The 19790-nt window shown below is 34.9% G+C and overlaps 1 protein-coding gene across 2 annotated transcripts; it reads right to left on the reverse strand.

The window, feature by feature from the left end:
- Window positions 1-237: 237 nt before the first annotated feature.
- Window positions 238-19755, reverse strand: Mcee (methylmalonyl-CoA epimerase). Of its 2 annotated transcripts, XM_078051295.1 has the most exons (4): window positions 19592-19755; window positions 11595-11932; window positions 1642-1711; window positions 416-627 (listed from the first exon to the last, which is right to left on the reverse strand). In XM_078051295.1, exons 1-4 carry the CDS (start codon window positions 19650-19652, stop codon window positions 620-622), a joined length of 477 nt encoding a protein of 158 aa, XP_077907421.1. In that variant the 5' UTR covers window positions 19653-19755; the 3' UTR covers window positions 416-619. The 2 variants fall into 2 exon arrangements, with proteins under 2 accessions (XP_005320119.1, XP_077907421.1); XM_005320062.5 differs by lacking the exon at window positions 1642-1711 and having other exon boundaries at window positions 238-627; window positions 19592-19749.
- Window positions 19756-19790: the final 35 nt, after the last annotated feature.

Raw genomic sequence — 19790 nt, forward strand, 5'->3', positions numbered from 1 at the left:
AAATTAATGTGTTAAAATGAAAAAATAAAAAGCAAAAAATTTTAATTTAAAAATAAATGGTGGACTTTGGAAAATTGTTTTAAAAATTAAAAGCTTAGTTTTTAACATTCTTGAAAACAGCTTTGTCTCAAATATGTCATGTAACTCTCAGGTATACTTTCATAACTCCTTTGTACATCTAATCTGCTTCACACAGCCACATCCACACCCTTTAAATAGATAACATACTGTACTCAATTACTATTTTAAATGGGAGTAATTTATTTCTATGAATATGATTTTAATAATTTTCCCTAAGCATTTAATAAACAAGGCTTTTTCCAAATCTAATTTATACATATGTATGTACATATATTATATAATTTTAATATTTCAGTAATTTAGTCTTTAACTTTGGAAGCAGTACCATAATACATTTTGAGAGTGTTTAAAAGGATTTTTAGGGAAATTAATTAAGTTTCTTGCAAATATAAATCAAGCTTGCTCCAGTTCTATAAGAACTCCACCACAGTCTTTAGGATGGAGAAAAATAACTGGTTTTCCATGTGCTCCTATTTTGACTTCTTCACTTAGAATACGGATCTTCTTTTTTTTCAAATCCATCATCACTGCATTTATATTATCCACCTTGAAAAAAGAAATAAGAACATAAAAAAGATCATAAATAAAGCAAGTTATAGTATCATAAAGACTTAGAAACAACTTTGAGAACTTACACAGCATTATCTCCTCTATCTTTGGAAAAGACTATTCTTAAGCCACCACATGAAATGAAAGCAGGGCTAGGGTGTAGCTCAGTGGCACAGTGCTTGTCTAACATGCATGAGACTCTTGAGTTCAAGTCCCAGGATGGGAAAAAAAAATGAAAAATAAACTCAAACAGAGAAGTAAATGAAGTTACTAAATCTTAGGTGAGCAATTGTAATGCCATAAAAAACTCATTGTGGGTAAATGTTACCCGTTATAACTTAAATAGTATGTCCTTCTCTTTATCAGTTTCTTCTGGAAGTAATATTGGTGATTTTGGACAAATTGTTTTTTCCTGAGAACCTTGTGTTCCTCAAACCAAGGAAATGAGGAGGCTGTAGTTTGGACTTTAAGTATCTTCCAAAGATCCACATGGTAAAAGTTTGAATCTTGGGGTAGTGCTATTGTGAGGTGGCAGAGCTTTTAGGAGATGGAAATTAGTGGGAAATCTTCGGGTAATTTCGAATGTACTCTTGAAGGGGACAGTGGGACCTCAGTCCCTTCCTCTTCCTTTCTCTCTTTAGCTCCTTAGCCATGAGGTGAGCAGTTTTTCCACTGCTGTGTGTTTCTTGCCAGGACATGCTGCTTTGCCACAGGCCCAAAAGCATTGGGGCTAACCAAACATAAACTGAAACCTCAAAAACTGTGAGTCAGAATAAACGTTTTTTCTTTATAAAATTATTATTTCAGGTATTTATTTGATATAGTGATGGAAAGCTAACAATAGTCCTACCATATAAATTGACTATAGATTAAAATGAGATAACAGAGTTTTCCCCTCCCAAATTAATTGGTTATTAACTCTGAAATTTAAACTTGAAATACATAAAAATCGTTATTAAACTGCTATCAAAATATAGGTTGGGGTTGTGGCTCAAGCGGTAGCACCCTCACCTGGCATGCGTGCGGCCTGGGTTCGATCCTCAGCACCACATACATACAAAGATGTTGTGTCCACCAAAAACTAAAAAAAAAAAATTAAAAAATTCTCTCTCTCTCTCTCAAAAAAAAGTGCTATAAAAATGTTATTCTTATTCCAAAAAATCGAGAATTTTTTTATAATTTTGTAATTCTCTTCTAAATTATTTCTATTTGCTTCATATTTATTTGCAATCTAGGAAATAATAAAGAAATGATCCTCCTCTATCTTGGAAAGTCAGCCTCTCAGACAGGGAACCTGGAAATGGGTTAAATGACCACATTCCCAGGCAGTCTGAACTCACCCTAGAATTCAATGACTTAATAGCATTCCAAATATCAAAAGTGGGGGTGTATGGGGGGGTAGCAGAGGATAATAGAAGACTGATTTCCCACCAAACAGATCTAACATGTTAATATTTATGTAATCTTATTTCCAAAGAACCAAAGGTTGTATATTGAATTCTAAAACTGACCAAACAACTAGTGAGAATACTGAATGTTACCATAAACTATGACTTCTTCATATGATATACATTCTACTTGTATTCCTATAATGTTTTAAAACTCCTAGTCATGTCTACATTATGACTATGTTCATTTCATGTTAATTTGTATGGTAGCTGCTCTATTCTCATTTTTTTCTAAAAAGAACATGCATGAGCTGGTTGAGTGAGTGGCCACGCCCACTGGATCATTCTTCGGAAAATTAGTTCTCACCAAAGTCAGGCATTGTCAATTTTATTTTTTAAAATAGTTTTTTAGTTATAGGTAGACAAAATACCTTTGTTTTATTTTTTAAAATTTCTTTTAGTTATACACGGTCACAATATCTTTATTTTGTTTATTTATTTTTATGTGGTGCTGAGGATCGAACCCAGGGTCTCACAAGTGCGAGACGAGCACTCTACCATCGAGCCACAACCCCAGTCCCACCTTTATTTTATTTATTTACATGAGGTGCTCAGGATTGAACCCAGTACCTCACACGTGTTAGGTAAGTGCTCAACGGCTGAGACACAACCTCAGCCCTTTACCTTATTTTTAAAAATTTCTATAAATATTGTTGAGCTTTGTTCTGATTGTTAGATGGAATTGGAACAGTCTCTAGTCTAGACTAATTTCTCTTACTCCTGAAAGCACTTTTGAATACTCTACCCACTGCCCCCATATATTTCAAGGTTTTTTCACTATGACTGGCAAGAACAAACCACTCCACCTCTGTGTGATGTTTGTTCCCTCTGATCCTTTCAGAGGGCTCTGCGTTCAGCAACAGGTAGCTTCCTAACATGCATCCCTACCTGATTCTCAGATGGCGATGTGAAAGGCTATAGATCTTTGGAGCATCTATGCAGCTCTTTCCTTTTAGCACATTACATTATCAACTCCAAGAACCAAGAATGAAGAACCAAGGCTTCCTCAGACTCCTAACTTCTAAGTTCTCAGTTTGGCAAAACTGTGAAGTTCCACTGGATTCCCCTGTCCTACAAGGAAGACTTGGAAACTCTTAAGCCATATCTGGTTGAGAAATTGCAGGCGTCCTTTTATTTGCTTCCCGTCTCTCAGGGGATTAGCTTTCTTTGCTGCTTGACATTCAATGCCAGACAACCACTCTTTGGTATACTTTGTTTACACTGTTTCAAGGAGGAGGATAAACTGCTCTCTGTTATTCCACCTTAGCTGAAATTAGAATTCTAAATTGTAGGGATTTTTGGTTATTACTTAACCAGTGTTATTACATGTTATTCTATAATTTTTGTGTCTTTTTTTCTGATTGCTTAAATGATTTGACCTTCATCCTGGTTTTCAGCTTGATGATGGTATGCTTAAGTTTTTTGTTTTATTGCATTTGTCCTACTTGGGGTTGCTGAGCTTAATGAATATATGGGTTGATACCTTATATCAGATTGGTAATGTCCTTGTTGACTATTCAATTATTGCTTCTATTTTATTTTTCTCTTGCCTTCCTTTCCAGGACTCCACCCTGTGCTAGAACTTTTGACCACATTCTTCATCTCTCTTATGCTCTCTCTTTTCTTTTCCTTTCATAGTGTTTTACTCTGCCCCACCCCTCTCCATATTTTTTGCCTCTTGATTTTTGGACTTCTAGCCTATAGGATAGGCTAGAACCATGAGAGGATAAATTTTTGTTATGCTAAGCTGCTGAGTTTGTGGTGATTCTTTACGAGAGACGAACTCTAGATAGGGCAGAGGGGTTGGAGGGGCAGGGAGATGGCATGGGGTTATTAATGATGGTGTAATGTGATAATCATTATTATCTAATGTACAGGTATGAAGACATGAATTGGTATGAATATACTGTGTATACAACCAGAGATATGAAAAATTGTGCTCTATATGTGTAATAAGAATTGTATGGGTTGGGGTTGTGGCTTAGCAGTAGAGCGCTCGCCTAGCACTTACAAGACCCTGGGTTCGATCCTCAGCACCACATAAAAAATAAACAAACAAATAAAATAAAGATATTAAAAATTTGGGCTGGGGATGTGGCTCAAGCGGTAGCGCACTTGCCTGGCATGTGCGGGGCGCTGGGTTCGATCCTCAGCACCACATAAAAATAAAATAAAGATGTTGTGTCCACCAAAAACTATAAAATAAATATTAAAAAATTCTCTCTCTCTCAGAAAAAATTGTAATGCATTCTGATGTCATATATACATAAGAAAGTAAAAAAAGAACTCCAGGAAACTCATACAATAACTATATATGTGTACTGAAACTGAATAATTAAGGACACTAATATGACAACCAGGGAATTGTAATGTTGTGCTCTATTTGTGTACAATGAATTGATATGCATTCTGCTGCCATGTATAACTAAGTAAAACAAACAAACAAACAAATAACACTAATATCAGATGGTGAGTGCCAAGTTTTTCATTTATACATACCCAAGTTGGGATTCGGAGCTATGTAGAGAAGCAAGGGAAAGGTCAGAGTAATTCAAGTGATAGAGTTGGAGACATCAGTGTAAATTCATGAGCTTATGTTATTTTGTGAGCCCAACATGGTTTACATATAGAAATATTTACACATAAGTTTAAACGTACAGTATATAAACACATATTTCCTTTCTGTGTTACTTCAAAGGGCCTAGACCAAAGATACACCAGCAGCAATGAGCACACCTAGAGAGCCCATCTTGGTTTCTAACACCATTTTCCAGTAATAAGAACCAAAGCTTCTTAGAGAAACAACTGGTTCTAGAATTAGGGTAAGGAATATGAGTTTGGAGAACCTTGTAATCCCAGGAAATAAGGAAATTCTCAAAAAAAAAAAAAATCATAGGGTATGCCAAAGGGACACAAGTGCCAAACAAGAGTTTTTCAATGGTCAAAGTTAAAATGATTTGAGAGATAAAGTATAAAATAAATATCCACAAGCACATATTGATCTATCTACTCCTGAAGTGTGGACATCCCACAATGACCTCCTTCCAAAGAGCACAGTATGAAAGAGAAAGAAAAAAAAAAGTAACTTTAAAGTGAAGACATCTGACAATACCGCCTCAATTAGGAGATGAGGGTTCATATCAACAGTGATAAGTCATGTTGATAGGATTTGTCCTTATAGGATGTGATGATAATGGTACTTCATCTCTGTGGTCTTTCTTCCCAGAATAACCTCATTTAATCAGAAGAAAAAAATACAAATATCAAGTGGGGGATAGTTTACAAAATATCTGGCCAGAAATCCTCAAGAGTATCTAGGTCATCAAAACACAGAAAGTCTGAGAAACTATCATAGGCAAGAGGAGACATGATTATGTGATGTGTGATCCTGGAGGGGATTCTGGAACAGAAAAAGGATGCTGGAAAGAAGAATGAAATTGTGGCATTTGCTGGTAAATGGATGGAACTGGACAATACCATGCTAAGCAAAACAAGCCAATCTCAAAGAACCAAAGGTTGAATGTTTTCTTTGATATTTGGATGATAGTTCACAATGGGGGGGTGGCTAGGGAAGAATAGAGAGAATTTGAATTAGACAGAGGGAGGAGAGGGAGATGGGGGTTAGGAATGACAGTAGAATGAATTAGACATATATGCAATTCTATGTGTATATATGATTACATGACTGGTGTAACTATACAACCGAAGAATGAGAAGGTATACTCCATCTATGTATGATGTAAAAATGCATTCTACTGTCATGTATAACCAGAAAAAAAAAAGGATGCTGGGTAAAAACAAAGGAAGTCTGAATAATGAACATTAGTGTACTATATTAGATCATTATTTATTCATTAATGGTGACAACTGCATCATATTAATGTTAAGATGTTAATATTTTTTAAAGAATCGGAGGAGATTAATCACTATATGTAATGAGTGAATCTTATTAGAATACTGATTAGAACAAGTCAACTACAAAAAGACACTGGTAACTCAATCTCGAAAATTTGAGTTACAAATTGTGTATAGATGTCTTTAAAGATTTACCTCTAATTTTGATCAACAGGATAATGCCATTATGGTTATTTACTTCTTAGAGATACAAACTGAATAGGGGCAAAATGAAGTTGCAAATTACTAAAAGTTTTAATAAAGGGGAAAGAAAGATGGTGTGGGTGTTGAATCCGGATGATGGATGTTTGGAGGTTCATTACATTATTTTTTCTACTTCTTGTATGTTTGAAATTTTTCATAATATAATCATGAGTCTTTTCATATTGCCCTTTTGGTAACTTCTGTTTTCTTCATGAATGTTCAACTTAGAGAACATTCTACTTAAGTATAAATATGTAGAATTCTGATGCTCAGGGCTTATCCTCTAAGATTTAAATTAGGTTTATTTTTTTATATGCCTAATTAACATTAGACTGGCATCTTTATTTGTTACTATTTCTATCACTAACTTTGATTTTAAAGATCTTGTATCATATTAATTCTTCTCTTAGTGTTGCTATAAAATTTACAATTCTTTAAGAGTACTCTGAATGTTTTGTTTGGTGGTAATAAAAAGAATGGAAGAAAAATGTCTTAATTTTCTGAGCTGAAAGTACATTTGATAGTTATAAGAAATGCAAAGCAATTTTATTTGAGAAATTAAGTCTTAAAAATGTGTTTTCAGTCTTTTAAAAGTGCTTTTATAGTCTGTCAAACAATCAAAGTTGTGCATCAGATAACTCTCTAAAGCCTTAAGTGTCATTAATGAAAATGTGGGCAGATTCTCACTTCAAATTCTTGTGTGTGAGTTTATACTGATTTTCTTTGTCATTGTATATTAAGTGGCAATAATCCAAATTAAAAATGTTTGGATTATTATGATCAGAATTCAGAATCTTCTTTGGTCTTATATCTTCTTTGTGCTCAGCTGCCCCATCTAAAGATGGCAATGCAATTTTGTTTGTTGGAAGGCAAGTCATTTTGTAAATAACATCTTTTAATCTTAAGTTATGTAACTCTAGTTTTATGAACAAGTAAACTTTTATGAACAAGTAATAAAGTGCCACTTTTAATAGTGCTTTAAATTTTGATTGACTTAATAAACAGGCTATTATTTTACATAGAATTATAATGGTGTAAATTCATGTCAATAATGAATGAATCCAATACTCAAAATTCATTTAAATCTATGAAAGTTAAAATGAAATGTTGGCATTAAATATTTACGTTGCAATTGTCTCTCCCCTAAAGCTAAAAACTAAGTGAATTAAACAAACCTAACATTGTTCTTACTTTGCAAGTTTTAGAAGTTTTTATGTTTTTTTGGGAATTATTTCAGAATGTGTATGTTACCTTAAGTTTGCATGGTTTCTATACAGTCTAGTGATTGTTACGGACAGTATTTCCCAAATGCTCATCTCCCCTGAAATGTTCACCAGTTGAAAAAAACTTTTTTTTTTTTAAAAGGAAAAACCCAAAAATAAACCTGTAGATTTATTTAATTGATAAGTATCTTAGTTTGTATCTTGAATGGGCCCTCAAGACCCTGTATAAAGGATTGGACCCCAAGTGATGTCACTACTGGAAGGTGGTAGAACCTTTAAGAGGTGGGGTCTAATGGAAGGAAGTTAAGTCATTAGGAGCCTATTCTTGAAGGGGATATTGGAACCCCACCCTTCCTCATTTTTTTCTCCTCTCTTTCTTATGTTTTGCTTCCTGGCTGCCATAAAGCGAACAGGCTTCCTTTGGAATCTGCTCCCAACATGATATTCATTGCCACCACATGCCCAAAGTAACAGGCCCCAGTGACCATGATCTGAAATCTATAAACCATGAGATAAAATAAATCTTTCCTTCTTGTAAGTTGATTTTCTTAGGTACTTTGTCACAATGATGGAAAGATGACTGATACAACGGGATTCTTTTATTCCAAAAAGATTTCTCACTTTATTACTTTTTTTTCCCTCTCTCTCTCTAATAAAATGCCCTTTGTGAGGCTGGGGATGTGGCTCAAGCGGTAGCGCGCTCGCCTGGCATGCGTGCGGCCCGGGTTCGATCCTCAGCACCACATACAAACAAAGATGTTGTGTCCGCCGAAAACTGAAAAATAAATATTAAAAAAAAATTCTCTCTCTCTCTCTCTTTAAAAAAAAAATGCCCTTTGTTTTGGAAAATGTTAGTATTGGATGGTGGTTTTAGTAGCACAGAAAGTTAAAAATCTCACCAAATGGTCCATTTTGTTTTGTTTTGCTTTGTTCTCTGAAAATTTTGTCATACTATAAAATCCACACACATGGGAACCTATGATACAGAGTTCACTAGTAGAAGTATTTATTCCTGGGGTTTATTGTAAGCCAAAGCCAAAATGAGAAGAGACTTTGTGTGTGTGTGTGTGTGTGTGTGTGTGTGTGTGTGTGATGGGATCTTACAATGTTGCCCAGGCTGGCTTATAACACCTTGGCTCAACAGGCTCCTGCCTCAGACTGCCCTGTAGCTTGGACTCTAGGCACCATATCACCACCATACCTGGCTACAAAGGATTTTTTTTTTTTTGTAAAGTGCTTGTCTAGCATGTGTGAGGCACTGGGTTTGATCCTCAGCACCACAAAAAAATAAGGATTTTTTTTTTTTTTTTAAAGGGGTAATTTCTGTCTTCTTGAATGAAGACCATATCCTAGCATTTGGAAAAGAAGTTATCTCATTAGTCTTTTATTTTAAAGTTATAAAATTTTACTTTCATTTGGCATACGTGCTCAATGATAAAATTTGTAAAACACACAGAACAAGTCATTGATTTTGTGACCACTTGGAAAATAAGAGCATTTCTTTACATTTTGCTGTTTTTTCTTTTGTTTTTTTTTTTTTTTTTTTTTTGCTTTTTTTGGTGCTACGGGTTGGACCCAGAGGCGCTACTACTGTGCTACATCCCCAGTCCTTTTTTATTTTTTATTTTTAGGCAGGGTCTCATTAAGTTGCCCAAGTTGGCATAGAACTTGCAATTCTCCTGACTCATCCTTCTGAATAGTTGGGACTATAGGTACATGGCCACACCTGGCATTTAGATCATCTTGAAGCTGTTTGTCCTATATTCTCTCTGTGCCTTCTCTTCCCTCTGACTAGTAAATAGTGATGCCTGAAGCAATCCTGTCAGTCATATATTACAGATGACAGAGTTGCATCTGTAATACTGGGCATCACTGGGACAGCTCACTTTTAGACTGAGAATAAGAAAATAAAATCTCTAGTTAAGCCATTATTTTTTGTGCATGTTGTGGAATGATGATAGATGGATGTCAGGCTAAAGTAGCAAACAACCACTTTGCATATTTTTTCCTATTACCTACCTTTATTTTATACTTATATACATTATTATTTCTCCCTTTTGATCTCTACTTTTGAATTTGCTGTTACTTTACTGAACTTCACTTTTCTTTACTTCACTGAACTTCTAACTTACACAGTCAGCCTCCTTTGAAGGCATAGGCTCTCTTGATGTAGAACCCAGATAGTACAGTGTGGGAGAGAGGAGAGTAGATTCAAAGGCAGATGGTCCTGTTCTCATCCTGTGGGGCTTACACAAACCCTCGGGTCCACTGATAAAACCTGCAGCCAAAGTAACCTCCTAAGACTGAAATAGAGACTAAATATTAGACTTTGTATAGTTCCCTGGTCTAATATCTTATAGCTCCCCCACCTCAAATTTTTTTGAGAGAGACAAAGAGAGGGGGGGGGGAGGGGGAGGGAGGGGGGGAGAGAGAGAGAGAATATGAATTTTTTTTTAATCTTTTTATTATAATTACTTATTTTTATGTGGTGCTGAGGATCGAACCCAGTGCCTCACATGTGTGAGGCAAGTGCTCACTGAGCCACAACCCCAGCCCCGAGAGAAATTTTTTAATATTTATTTTTCAGTGTTTTAGGTGGACACAACATCTTTATTTTTTAATTTTCATGTGGTACTGAGGATCAAACTCAGCGCCCCGCGCATGCCAGGCGAGCACGTTACCACTTGAGCTACATCCCTAGCCCCACGCAACTTCAAATTTTAAGCTCAGGTAATACAATGAAAGCAAATGGCCTCATGGCTGAGAGTGCAGACCCTAGAATCAGAACAAATTTGGGTTTGAACCCCAGCCTTGCCACCTACAACTAATGCTATTGTGGGCAAGTTAACAAAATATGTTTTCTTACTTGTTAAATGGGGTTAATAGCACCCTCATGGATTAGTTATGAGAATTAGAGAAAATAATGAATGTTTAGTACTTCATATATTGCAAAAGATACTCAGTAAGTATTAGTTGTTATAACTTTATGTCTTTCCACATGCTAGTCCCTCTGCCTGGAACACCTTTTTCCTCTTATTCATCTGGGGAATCCCTTCACAGTCATTGTAACTCATGCTCTATAAGAACGTTCCCAGCTCCTTGGCCTGGTAAGAATGATCAATACTTCCCTTTGTTTGGGCACTGAGAAGACACATATGTTAATCTTAATCTTAAATCATATATTAATATTAAACTAATCACAGTATAATTTACTTGCTTATTTAAATATCTGTTCCTTCTAACTGTGAACATGGTCTATGTTGCATTCATTGCTAAATCTTAAGTACGCAGAACAGTCTATATTATAGGTTCTCATATGTGTTTGAGACAACAAACTGAATACATCCTTAACTTCATTCTACAATTGACCCACCTTTCTTCTGGGTTAGGAATGAGACCTAAATATTAATTATCTCACTATTATTATCAATAAATTTGTCTTACTAAATTAGTTTAAATTGAAGCCTAATTGGCATTGCTGGTATTTTAAAAGGCAGTTATCTGAACATGAATTTCTACCGATAAATGTTCTATAATGAAAATGCTCTCATCTAACATTTCTTAGTGTTTTCTCAGAAATTGTTAGCAAATGCAATTTAGAAAATCTTAAAAATCATAGTCAGCAATTGAAAATGTACTGCTTTTATAAAAGGAAGAAGTTATTAAAATTTTAAGGACAGAAAATAATTATAAGAATACTTTAGGCAGGGAGTATAGCTCAGTAGTAGAGTGCATGCTTAGCTTATATGAGGCCCTGGGTTCAATCCCCTGTACCAAAAGAAAAAAGAAAAGAATACTTTGCATGTGTATGGAAATTCTTACCCTATAACACCTTTCACCAGCTTCTCCTATTTGCCTATGATAGTGAAAACAATTACATTCCTATTACATGGGAAAACATTTACTATAGATAAAACCTAGAGTAAAGATTATGATTTACCCAACTTTGGTGGCCTTTTCAGTGGCGGTTGAATCTAGATTTCAATTAAATACATTATTTTTGCAGTTTTCTAGAAGGAAAGAGAATACACACACACGTGTGTGTGTGCGTGTGTGCTCACCTTTGAAGATTTTTATTTCCTTTAAAGAACTTAAATAAAATTTTTGATGACAGTGACTATATGTTGTCTTAAAAAGTAAAACACATTTTGTTAATGAGAGATTTAAAATACCAACAATAAAATAATAAAAATACCTCAATGCAGATGTGATGCATTCCTCCAGCCTTGTTTTTCTGCAGAAATCCTGCAATTGGACTGTCATTTCCCAGTGGATGAAGCAATTCCATCTTGGTATTTCCCAGGTTGACAAAAACAACAGATACTCCATGTTCAGGAAGAGGGACCACTTCACTTACCTGGGCCCCCAAAATATTCTGATAAAATGCTGTGGACTTTTTCAAATCTGGCACTGCAATGGCTACATGATTGAGTCGACTAAGATTCCATACAGGATCTGCCACCTGATGCAAGGACTGTGATGCAGAAAAACTTCTCACTGCTGGAACGGGATTTAGGAATTTTGAAAAATACCCTGAAAAATTCAACAGTCATTGGTATCCTTCTTTTGAGAATTAATGCATTTCAAATTATAATTTTAAAAAACGAAACAAATAATACATAAGAAAATTAATTATTTAATGTCTATTCTTTTAATTATTGAAATTAACTCAGGGGAAATACATGGAAAAACTTATGTTAAAATTACTTTGTGCTGCCCAGAATTAAAAAGCTAATTGTCCAAAATTAAGAAAAGTAATTCTGAGCTAAGCACAGTGGTGCAAGCCTGTAATCCCAGCAACTCAGGAGGCTGAAGCAAGAGAGAACAAGTTCAAGATCAACTTCAGCAACTGAGAGAGGCTGTCTTAAAATAAAAAGGCTATGGTATTGCTCAGTGGTAGAGGGTCTCTGGATTCAATTCCTACTATTATACACACACACACACTGCTAATTCTGAACTTCAATTGGATTTTGAACAAAGAATGACACTTTTTATAATCATTTCTATTTACTGGTAACACTTGAAGTATAATGGCATATTAAGAATTACTTGTTAAACTCTGAAGGGGTTAAGTCTGCATGTAACAGTGATACAACATACACTTAATGATAAAAGCAAGCCACTTTCTTTCCCACCTAAACACAATTTTTTGTTTATAATCTGTAATAAAGTCATGAAATGCATATCTATACAATACTTTTTTAATGTGTATTTTATTTGAATGATTATCAACCAAGGAAAATATATCATCGTTGGGAGGATAAGCAAAGATCAAGGCAATAGTTAATTTATGAGAATTTCCTCTGACACCAGACTTTTTGTCATTTTGAAGGATTAGAGGCAGAACTTTGCTAATCTCCTTTCATTCAGTTGAAACCTCCTTTCATTCAGTAACTGAAGAAGGCTGCAAGACTTTCCCATTCCCACAAACAGAATGAAAAATACATAAATGTATGAAGTCTAAATATAATTATGTAAAACTATATCACTTAATAACTTGGTATGAAATAGCAAGATGAAGATCATATACAGTATTTTTTTAAACAATAGGTGGGTAGTGAAAAAAACTTTACATAGTACCAAGTACAGCACAGCTATAGCTAATAAAATACCTCTTAACTGAAATTTTCTTTAGGAAGAAAATTAAAGTGATACTATTTTGTTTTATTTAACCTGATACACTGTAAGTCAGTAGAAGTCAAAATTCAGCCTAAGATGGTCTTCTACCCTGCCCCAGTCTATATTATGGGTTACTGAAATACTTAAAGGTTCTCATTACCAATAGGGCAATATAGTTCTGTTTTATGGACTCACTGCTATTATGAAATCCAAATGTATTACAACTCAGCATATATATATGCACACACACACACACAAACTCAGCATACACACACACACACACACACACACACACATATATAAATGTACAACTGAAATGAAATTACATAAAAAGAATACCCAATCCTTATATAATGGCATAAAATTAAAAAAATAAAAATAAATGAAAAAAGAATACCCAATCTTTACTAGAAGTGATGTGCTTTTTTATCCATCATTTGTTATTTCAGATTTAAAAAAAATTAGTATTACCCACTAAATATGTAACTTTGTTTGTTGTGTAGACAGTTGGTGCCCAAACAATACAGTACCAGACATACATAGATATACAACAAATTCATCCATTCTTATTGTTATTGATATATAATGATGATTTTCTAGCTGAGTGGCACAAGGGATTTTCTGCAGAGATGTGGTGATAATGAACTTTACAAAGACTAACAAAACCATTGCAAGCTGCTCCTCCTTTCTTTCTTCTCATGTTTACTGTATTTGCAACTTGCAATGGAAGTTTAATGAAGTATTTATATTATAAAAAAATTGTATAAAGGATTAACGAGCTTTTGGGTAGTATGCACACTACTGTCATTGAAAGTTTAAGGGTATGTCAAATATTGTGCTGGTATCTGGATTGTCCTTAACAGAATTACTTCTATAAGAGATGGAGCAGGTAGAGATCCTTGACTAATATAATTAATTAATAGAATATAAAATAATTAATATAATTAATATAACACTATCATAACCATTTGAATATACAGACATGTTAAAGGAACAAATTATAGGATATTTAAATGAAAGCAAAGTTTTATACCTTATGCCACTTTGCTTTAGGAATATTGAAAAAACTCTTGTCACTGAAAATGAAGGCCAATTCATGTTATTTGAAGCCTCACTGTAGAATTCCTCTATAACTATTTTATCATTTGATTTACCAGGACAGGTTTTTTTTTTTTTAATAGAAAACAAAATCTGCTTTATATGTTAGAGAGACCACAGCATTTTTCATATTATAAAAATTTAAGATTTTGAAGCCACCTAGGTTTATCTTTTCTCTAGAGATGGGAAATGGTTTCAGGAATACAATATAATTCTTTGTTGGTTTCTTTGGCCCCTAAGACATACATTCTAGAATTAGGATAGAAAAAAATACAGCAATACCAATGAAAATTCAATAATTTAGCTTCTTTAAAAGGAGAGGATAGAGCCAGGTACAGGGGTACATGCCTCCCAGCAGCTCAGGAGGCTGAGGCAGGAGGATCATGAATTCAAAGCCAGCCTCAGCAAGGGTGAGGTGCTAAGCAACTCAGTGAGACCTTGTCTCTAAATAAAATACAAAATAGGGTTGGGGATGTGGCTCAGTGGTTGAGTGTCCATGAGTTTAATCCCTGGTACCAAAAAAAAAAAAAAAAGGATAGGATATAAAAATGGCCAACAAACATATCAGATATTCAATAATATTAGTGATTAAAGAAAAGCCAATCAAATCCATGATGAGATACTACTTCACAGCCACCAAGAAAAACAAAATAAGCAAGTGTTGATGAGTATGTAGAGAAACTGGAACCCTTGTATTTTGTTGATAAAAATGTAAAATGGTGCAGCTGTAAAGGGATGGTTTGTCAGTTCCTTAGAAAATTAAACAAATTATCATATGACCCAGGAATTCCACACCTAAGTACCCCAAATAGCTGCAAACAGGAATTTGAAATCTTGTACACTAACAATCACAGTAGCAGCATTCCCAATAGACAAACAATGAAATATTATTCATATCTACATAAGGAAGTATCATCTGGATGTAAAGTATTCATACATGCTACAATGTGGATGAATGTATAATATATATGTAATATGTAACTAATATTAGTGATAGAAAGCTGGCATAAAAGGTCACATGATGTATGATCCTAATTATATATAATATCTAGAATAGGTAAATCTATAGTGACAGAAGGCAAAACAATGGTTGCCAGAGGCTGGAAGGAGGAGGGAACAGAAACAACTGCTTAATATGAATGGGTTTATTTTTGGGGTGACAAAAATGTTTTGGAACTGGATAAAGGTAACAGCTGCACAACATTGCAAGTGTAATAAATACTGTTAAATTGTACATTTTTATTTCTCCCCAGGGCCAAGGATCTAACCCAGAGTCTTGTGTTTGTTAGTAACCGTATATTTTTTAATGGTTAATTTTATGTTATGTGAACTTTACCTTGATGTGGAAGAGGAAGATGAAAATGAGGAGGAATGATAACAATCCTAGCAGTAAAAATCTGTGGTAAAACTCTGTAGACCAAGCAAACTCGGTAAGGAACAGGGAACAAAGGCTTTTAAATAATATATGTGTGTGTATTATATACATTAGTGATTATTGATTAGTTAGTGACAATACATACACACACACACATATATATATATATATATTTTTTCCAGTGTTACTGAGATATGATGGACAAATTGAAATTGCATGTACTGAAAGTTTTTTAATATGTATGTAATGTGAAATGATTTTCACAAACTAATTTTTTTCAAATATTTATTTTTTAGTTGTAGTTGGACACTATCTTTATTTTATTTTTATGTGTGCTGAGGATCAAACCCAGGGCCTTGCACATCCTAGGCAAGGACTCTACCACTGGGCCATAATCCCAGCCCCTCAAACTAACTTTTTTTAAAAAATATTTATTTTTTAGTTATAGGTAGACATAATATCTTTATTTTATTTTTATGTGGTGCTGGTGATCGAACCCAGTACCTCATGCATGGTAGGTGAGCACTTACCAACCCATCAAACTAACTTTTTAAAAACATATTATTTCATATTTTCACCCAACTGGTAGGAACTCTCAACTCTAGAATTAGATTTCTGTCTCTGAGCTCAGAAGGGTGCAGTACAATTGTATTGCTTTGAACTCCACAGTGGGTCATTTGTAATTATTCCAATAAGGGTTTTTTTTATAAAAATAAACTACAAAGTGTAACTATGTGTGAATAAACATGTAAAATACTTGAAAATAGGAGGATTAAAAACCAAGAGTGTAAAGATGAATAATTATTTTAAAACAACTTACTTTCACACACATCAGAAATGTGGTATATGAGTTATGTGTATATATATATTACTACAAAATCTAGTATGTTAACTCTTAATTCTTACCTTCCTGTGTATCAGTTCTCATTAATCATGTTCTTACTAATAACTTCTACTGTTTTGACTTAAAAATAACATGCCTTTCTTTCAGTTCAGATTTAGCATTTCAGATTAGATTTTCCAGACAGTTTCCAAATAAATAAAGGTTTACCTTCAAGAGTTTATACTGAAATTCATTATGGGTACTTAGTATTTGAACAAATTAGATGTTAACTTTGTATATAAAGTGTCATAAAATTGTGACTAATCACTTGTAATAAGTTTTTCAACAGCTTTATCTCAACAGTTATATTTAGAAAACAGATTTATAATTTACATATCATGAAGTTCACCAATTTGAGGTGTAAATTCAGTAGTTTTTAGAATATTTGCAAAGTTGTGCAACCTTCACATAATTTTCATTTTCAAATTTAGATTTTAGGTTCAAGTATTATTATGTAAGAGGCAGTAGTGTGCCTTATGGTTAGGAATATGGGCTCTAGTGCTAGAATGTTCTAATTCAAACCTTGACCTTACCATTCAGTTGTGTTACTGAGCTAGTTACTCAACCACTCTATACCAGTATTTCTGCATATATAAAATGAAAACAGTATCTATCTCATAGGGAATGTCATAAAACTAAATGGTAAATATATATAAAGAATTGAAAAAAGAGCCCAGCACAAAGTAAATAATAAATACCAAGAGTTACCATTACTGGCACCTTTAGAAAGGTTACATCAACAACTTGCTTACAAATGTAAGCATCTCTGACTACTAATGTACTTTATGCTTTTAAAGGATCCCATGAAAGTTAACTCTGTACTACCTCAGTCACAGTATTGCCCTTCTGCTATAATCTCATTCAATAGCTAAAATAACTTGTATACACAGTGCTTTTGTATTCACTAATTCATTCATTAATGCAGTTTACTATTTTTCATGATAAGGAGACCACTCACCTCCTTTCTCTCTAGAAAATTGTGTGGGCTACAATTTGAGAACATTGTTGGTAGTAATTGAGTATTTAGTGATTGATATCATGTTGTAGTTTTGCTGTTGGGAGGTATTAGAAGCATAGTATTCTGTTTAATTTTTAGTGTAGAAATACAGATTTACCATTTTGCTGAGTTAAAATTAGTTGCTAATGATAACTCTCCAACACACACTGATCATGACTGGTAATTTTTGGAAACTTCTTTTAATATCATAAACAAATAGAAACTACACATTATGCCTTTATAAGAACCTATAAGCTGGCTATTATCCCCAAAGCTAGTATGTTCCAAATCATCTCTAGGTATTTTCTATATTTTGTTAACAGCTGTGATTTATTAATAGTGAAGTACAGAATCCCCTGGGGTAAAATCTGGCTGATTTTACCTGACCTTTCCAGTATAGACCTGTGGGCTTATTTCATTGTTAAAGATTTATGCATCAATGTTCCTATGTAGTATTGTCTAAATCTGTAATCCTGCCTAACTAAACTGAAATTACAAATACTGATTTGGGAGTGTACCATGTGGTAGCCTGACTCATCCTATTAGTGTTTGTAGCCATTGAAATAATGGTCACAAAGAATAATGAAGTGAGAATGTTATTTTATTTAATCCTCACAAAAATTCTATGGATTAGATAATATTATTTTCCTCATCTTTTTAGAAATAAGGAAATAGGCTAAACAGATCACAAGTGATTTTCCTCAATATCACAATAAATTGCAAAGTGGGGCCACTAGCCCTGGTCTGTCAAACATTGAAGTTGATGTCATTAAATGGATTATGTTTAACTCTCATACCTCTAAAATTCTTTACCATTCTTTCAATTCTCAGTTTTCAATGTCTTTGGCTTATGCAATTACCTAAGAGATGTCTTGCTAAGAAATAACAAGAAAGTTTTTTGTTTTATGAGTTTTTTACAAAGAGTTATGTGCAATGGTATGTGAGCTAAAATGCTGACCTGTATTTTGCCAAGGATATAAAGGCCAATAGTGTTAATTTGATAACAAAATCTGAATATTATGTTAACTAGATATTCATTTTAACTGTGCTCAGTATTTTTTCATGTGTATACATATATTTCACTTTTTAAAACTGATTTAAGTTGAGACAGCTAAACCTACTAAGTACACTTTTTCTTTGCATATGGATGCTCATCATTTAACCTTGGATATGTTAGATAATTAAGAAATTCTGTGACTAATGAGAAAGGCTTGAGTGATCAATAAAGAACTGATCCAGTTTGAGATGGACTTCAATGGATGGCTAGGACTTCAGGTTTCAATAGGCTGACTACAGAGGACACTTTTTAGGAGAGAAACCTAACAAAACTTTATTCCCTGGGCTAGGGCTGCAGCTCAGTGGTGGAGCGCTTGCCTGTAAGCTGAGACACTGGGTTCTATCCTCAGCACTACACAAAAGTAAATAGATTGTGTCCATTTACAACTAAAAAAATTAAAAACCAAAACCAAAACCACTATTTCCTTGAACACTTTTGAAGGTGCTGGCTGAAGGATTTGCCAAAACTATGTTCAGGAGTAAGTCTGGTAATTATCACGTTGTTATCAAATAGGAAATCTCAGATGGGGGTGGGGGAATGCTTCTGTTTGTAAAGAGAGAAAGAGAAGAAAAAGGAGGAGAAAGTGGGAAACTCAGAAAACTTGACCACTAGTCATCACAGATTCCATGTAGACATAAAGAAAAAAAAGTGGAGGTGGAGCGACCTTGAGGAGTTTCAAAATACTTCTCTGTTTATATAGAAGAAGATAAATACACTAGGGCACGTGAGTAAGATATTTCTTTGGTATTCTTTACCCCACTGACTTTCAGTTGTTCCTGCAGGGGTTCCATGCTTGAATTCAGCTTAAGTCCACAGGACTTGCCCTCTTTTCTATATTTTCCCCAATGTCTTATGGTGAACACTCAGATTCTCCTCCATTTACTTCTTTCCTTTTCATCTGTCCCTGCCTTGCAGGTCCCACACACAGCTCACAGGGTGGCACACTAAGACACCCACCCCCACCCCCGCCCCCGCCCCGCTCCCCCTGCTTTTAAGTGACTGCTGGCTAAGGTGCTGAAGAAGCTGCGAAAGGCGGCTCCGTAGGGCAGGACGCTTTAGACCCAGGTGGTTGGCCACCGGTGGTCTCCTCCGCCCCGGGCCTCCGGTTCGGCGCACACCGCCCCGTCCCGCCCCACGGTGATCCCAACGGTGCCGGTATTCACCTACGGCCAACGCAGCCCCCGCCATGGCAGCCCCCGCCACTGCCGTCAACACACGCGCCATCTTGGGAAGCTACCTGCTAGGTCCCGACTGGCTGCAGAGCCGACGAGGAAAGAGCGCGAGGGGCGGCGCCACGTGGCGAGGTGACTGGCTGGAGACCTAAGGGGCGGGGAAAGGCGGCCAGGGGGCGTGGCGAGCGTG

The sequence above is a fragment of the Ictidomys tridecemlineatus genome, chromosome 5, assembly GCF_052094955.1.
Source record: "Ictidomys tridecemlineatus isolate mIctTri1 chromosome 5, mIctTri1.hap1, whole genome shotgun sequence".
Lineage (NCBI taxonomy): Eukaryota > Metazoa > Chordata > Mammalia > Rodentia > Sciuridae > Ictidomys > Ictidomys tridecemlineatus.

Bases quoted from the DNA above. Each gene is read 5' to 3' on its own strand.
- Mcee (XM_005320062.5), bottom strand. From the start codon at position 19,652: ATGGCGCGTGTGTTGACGGCAGTGGCGGGGGCTGCCATGGCGGGGGCT. The intron at 11,933-19,591 runs GTGAATACCGGC...TGAATTTTTCAG, and splicing joins GGGGGCTGCGTTGGCCGTAG to GGTATTTTTCAAAATTCCTA. The intron at 628-11,594 runs GTATTTTTATTA...TCTTTTTTCAAG, and splicing joins TGCATCACATCTGCATTGAG to GTGGATAATATAAATGCAGT.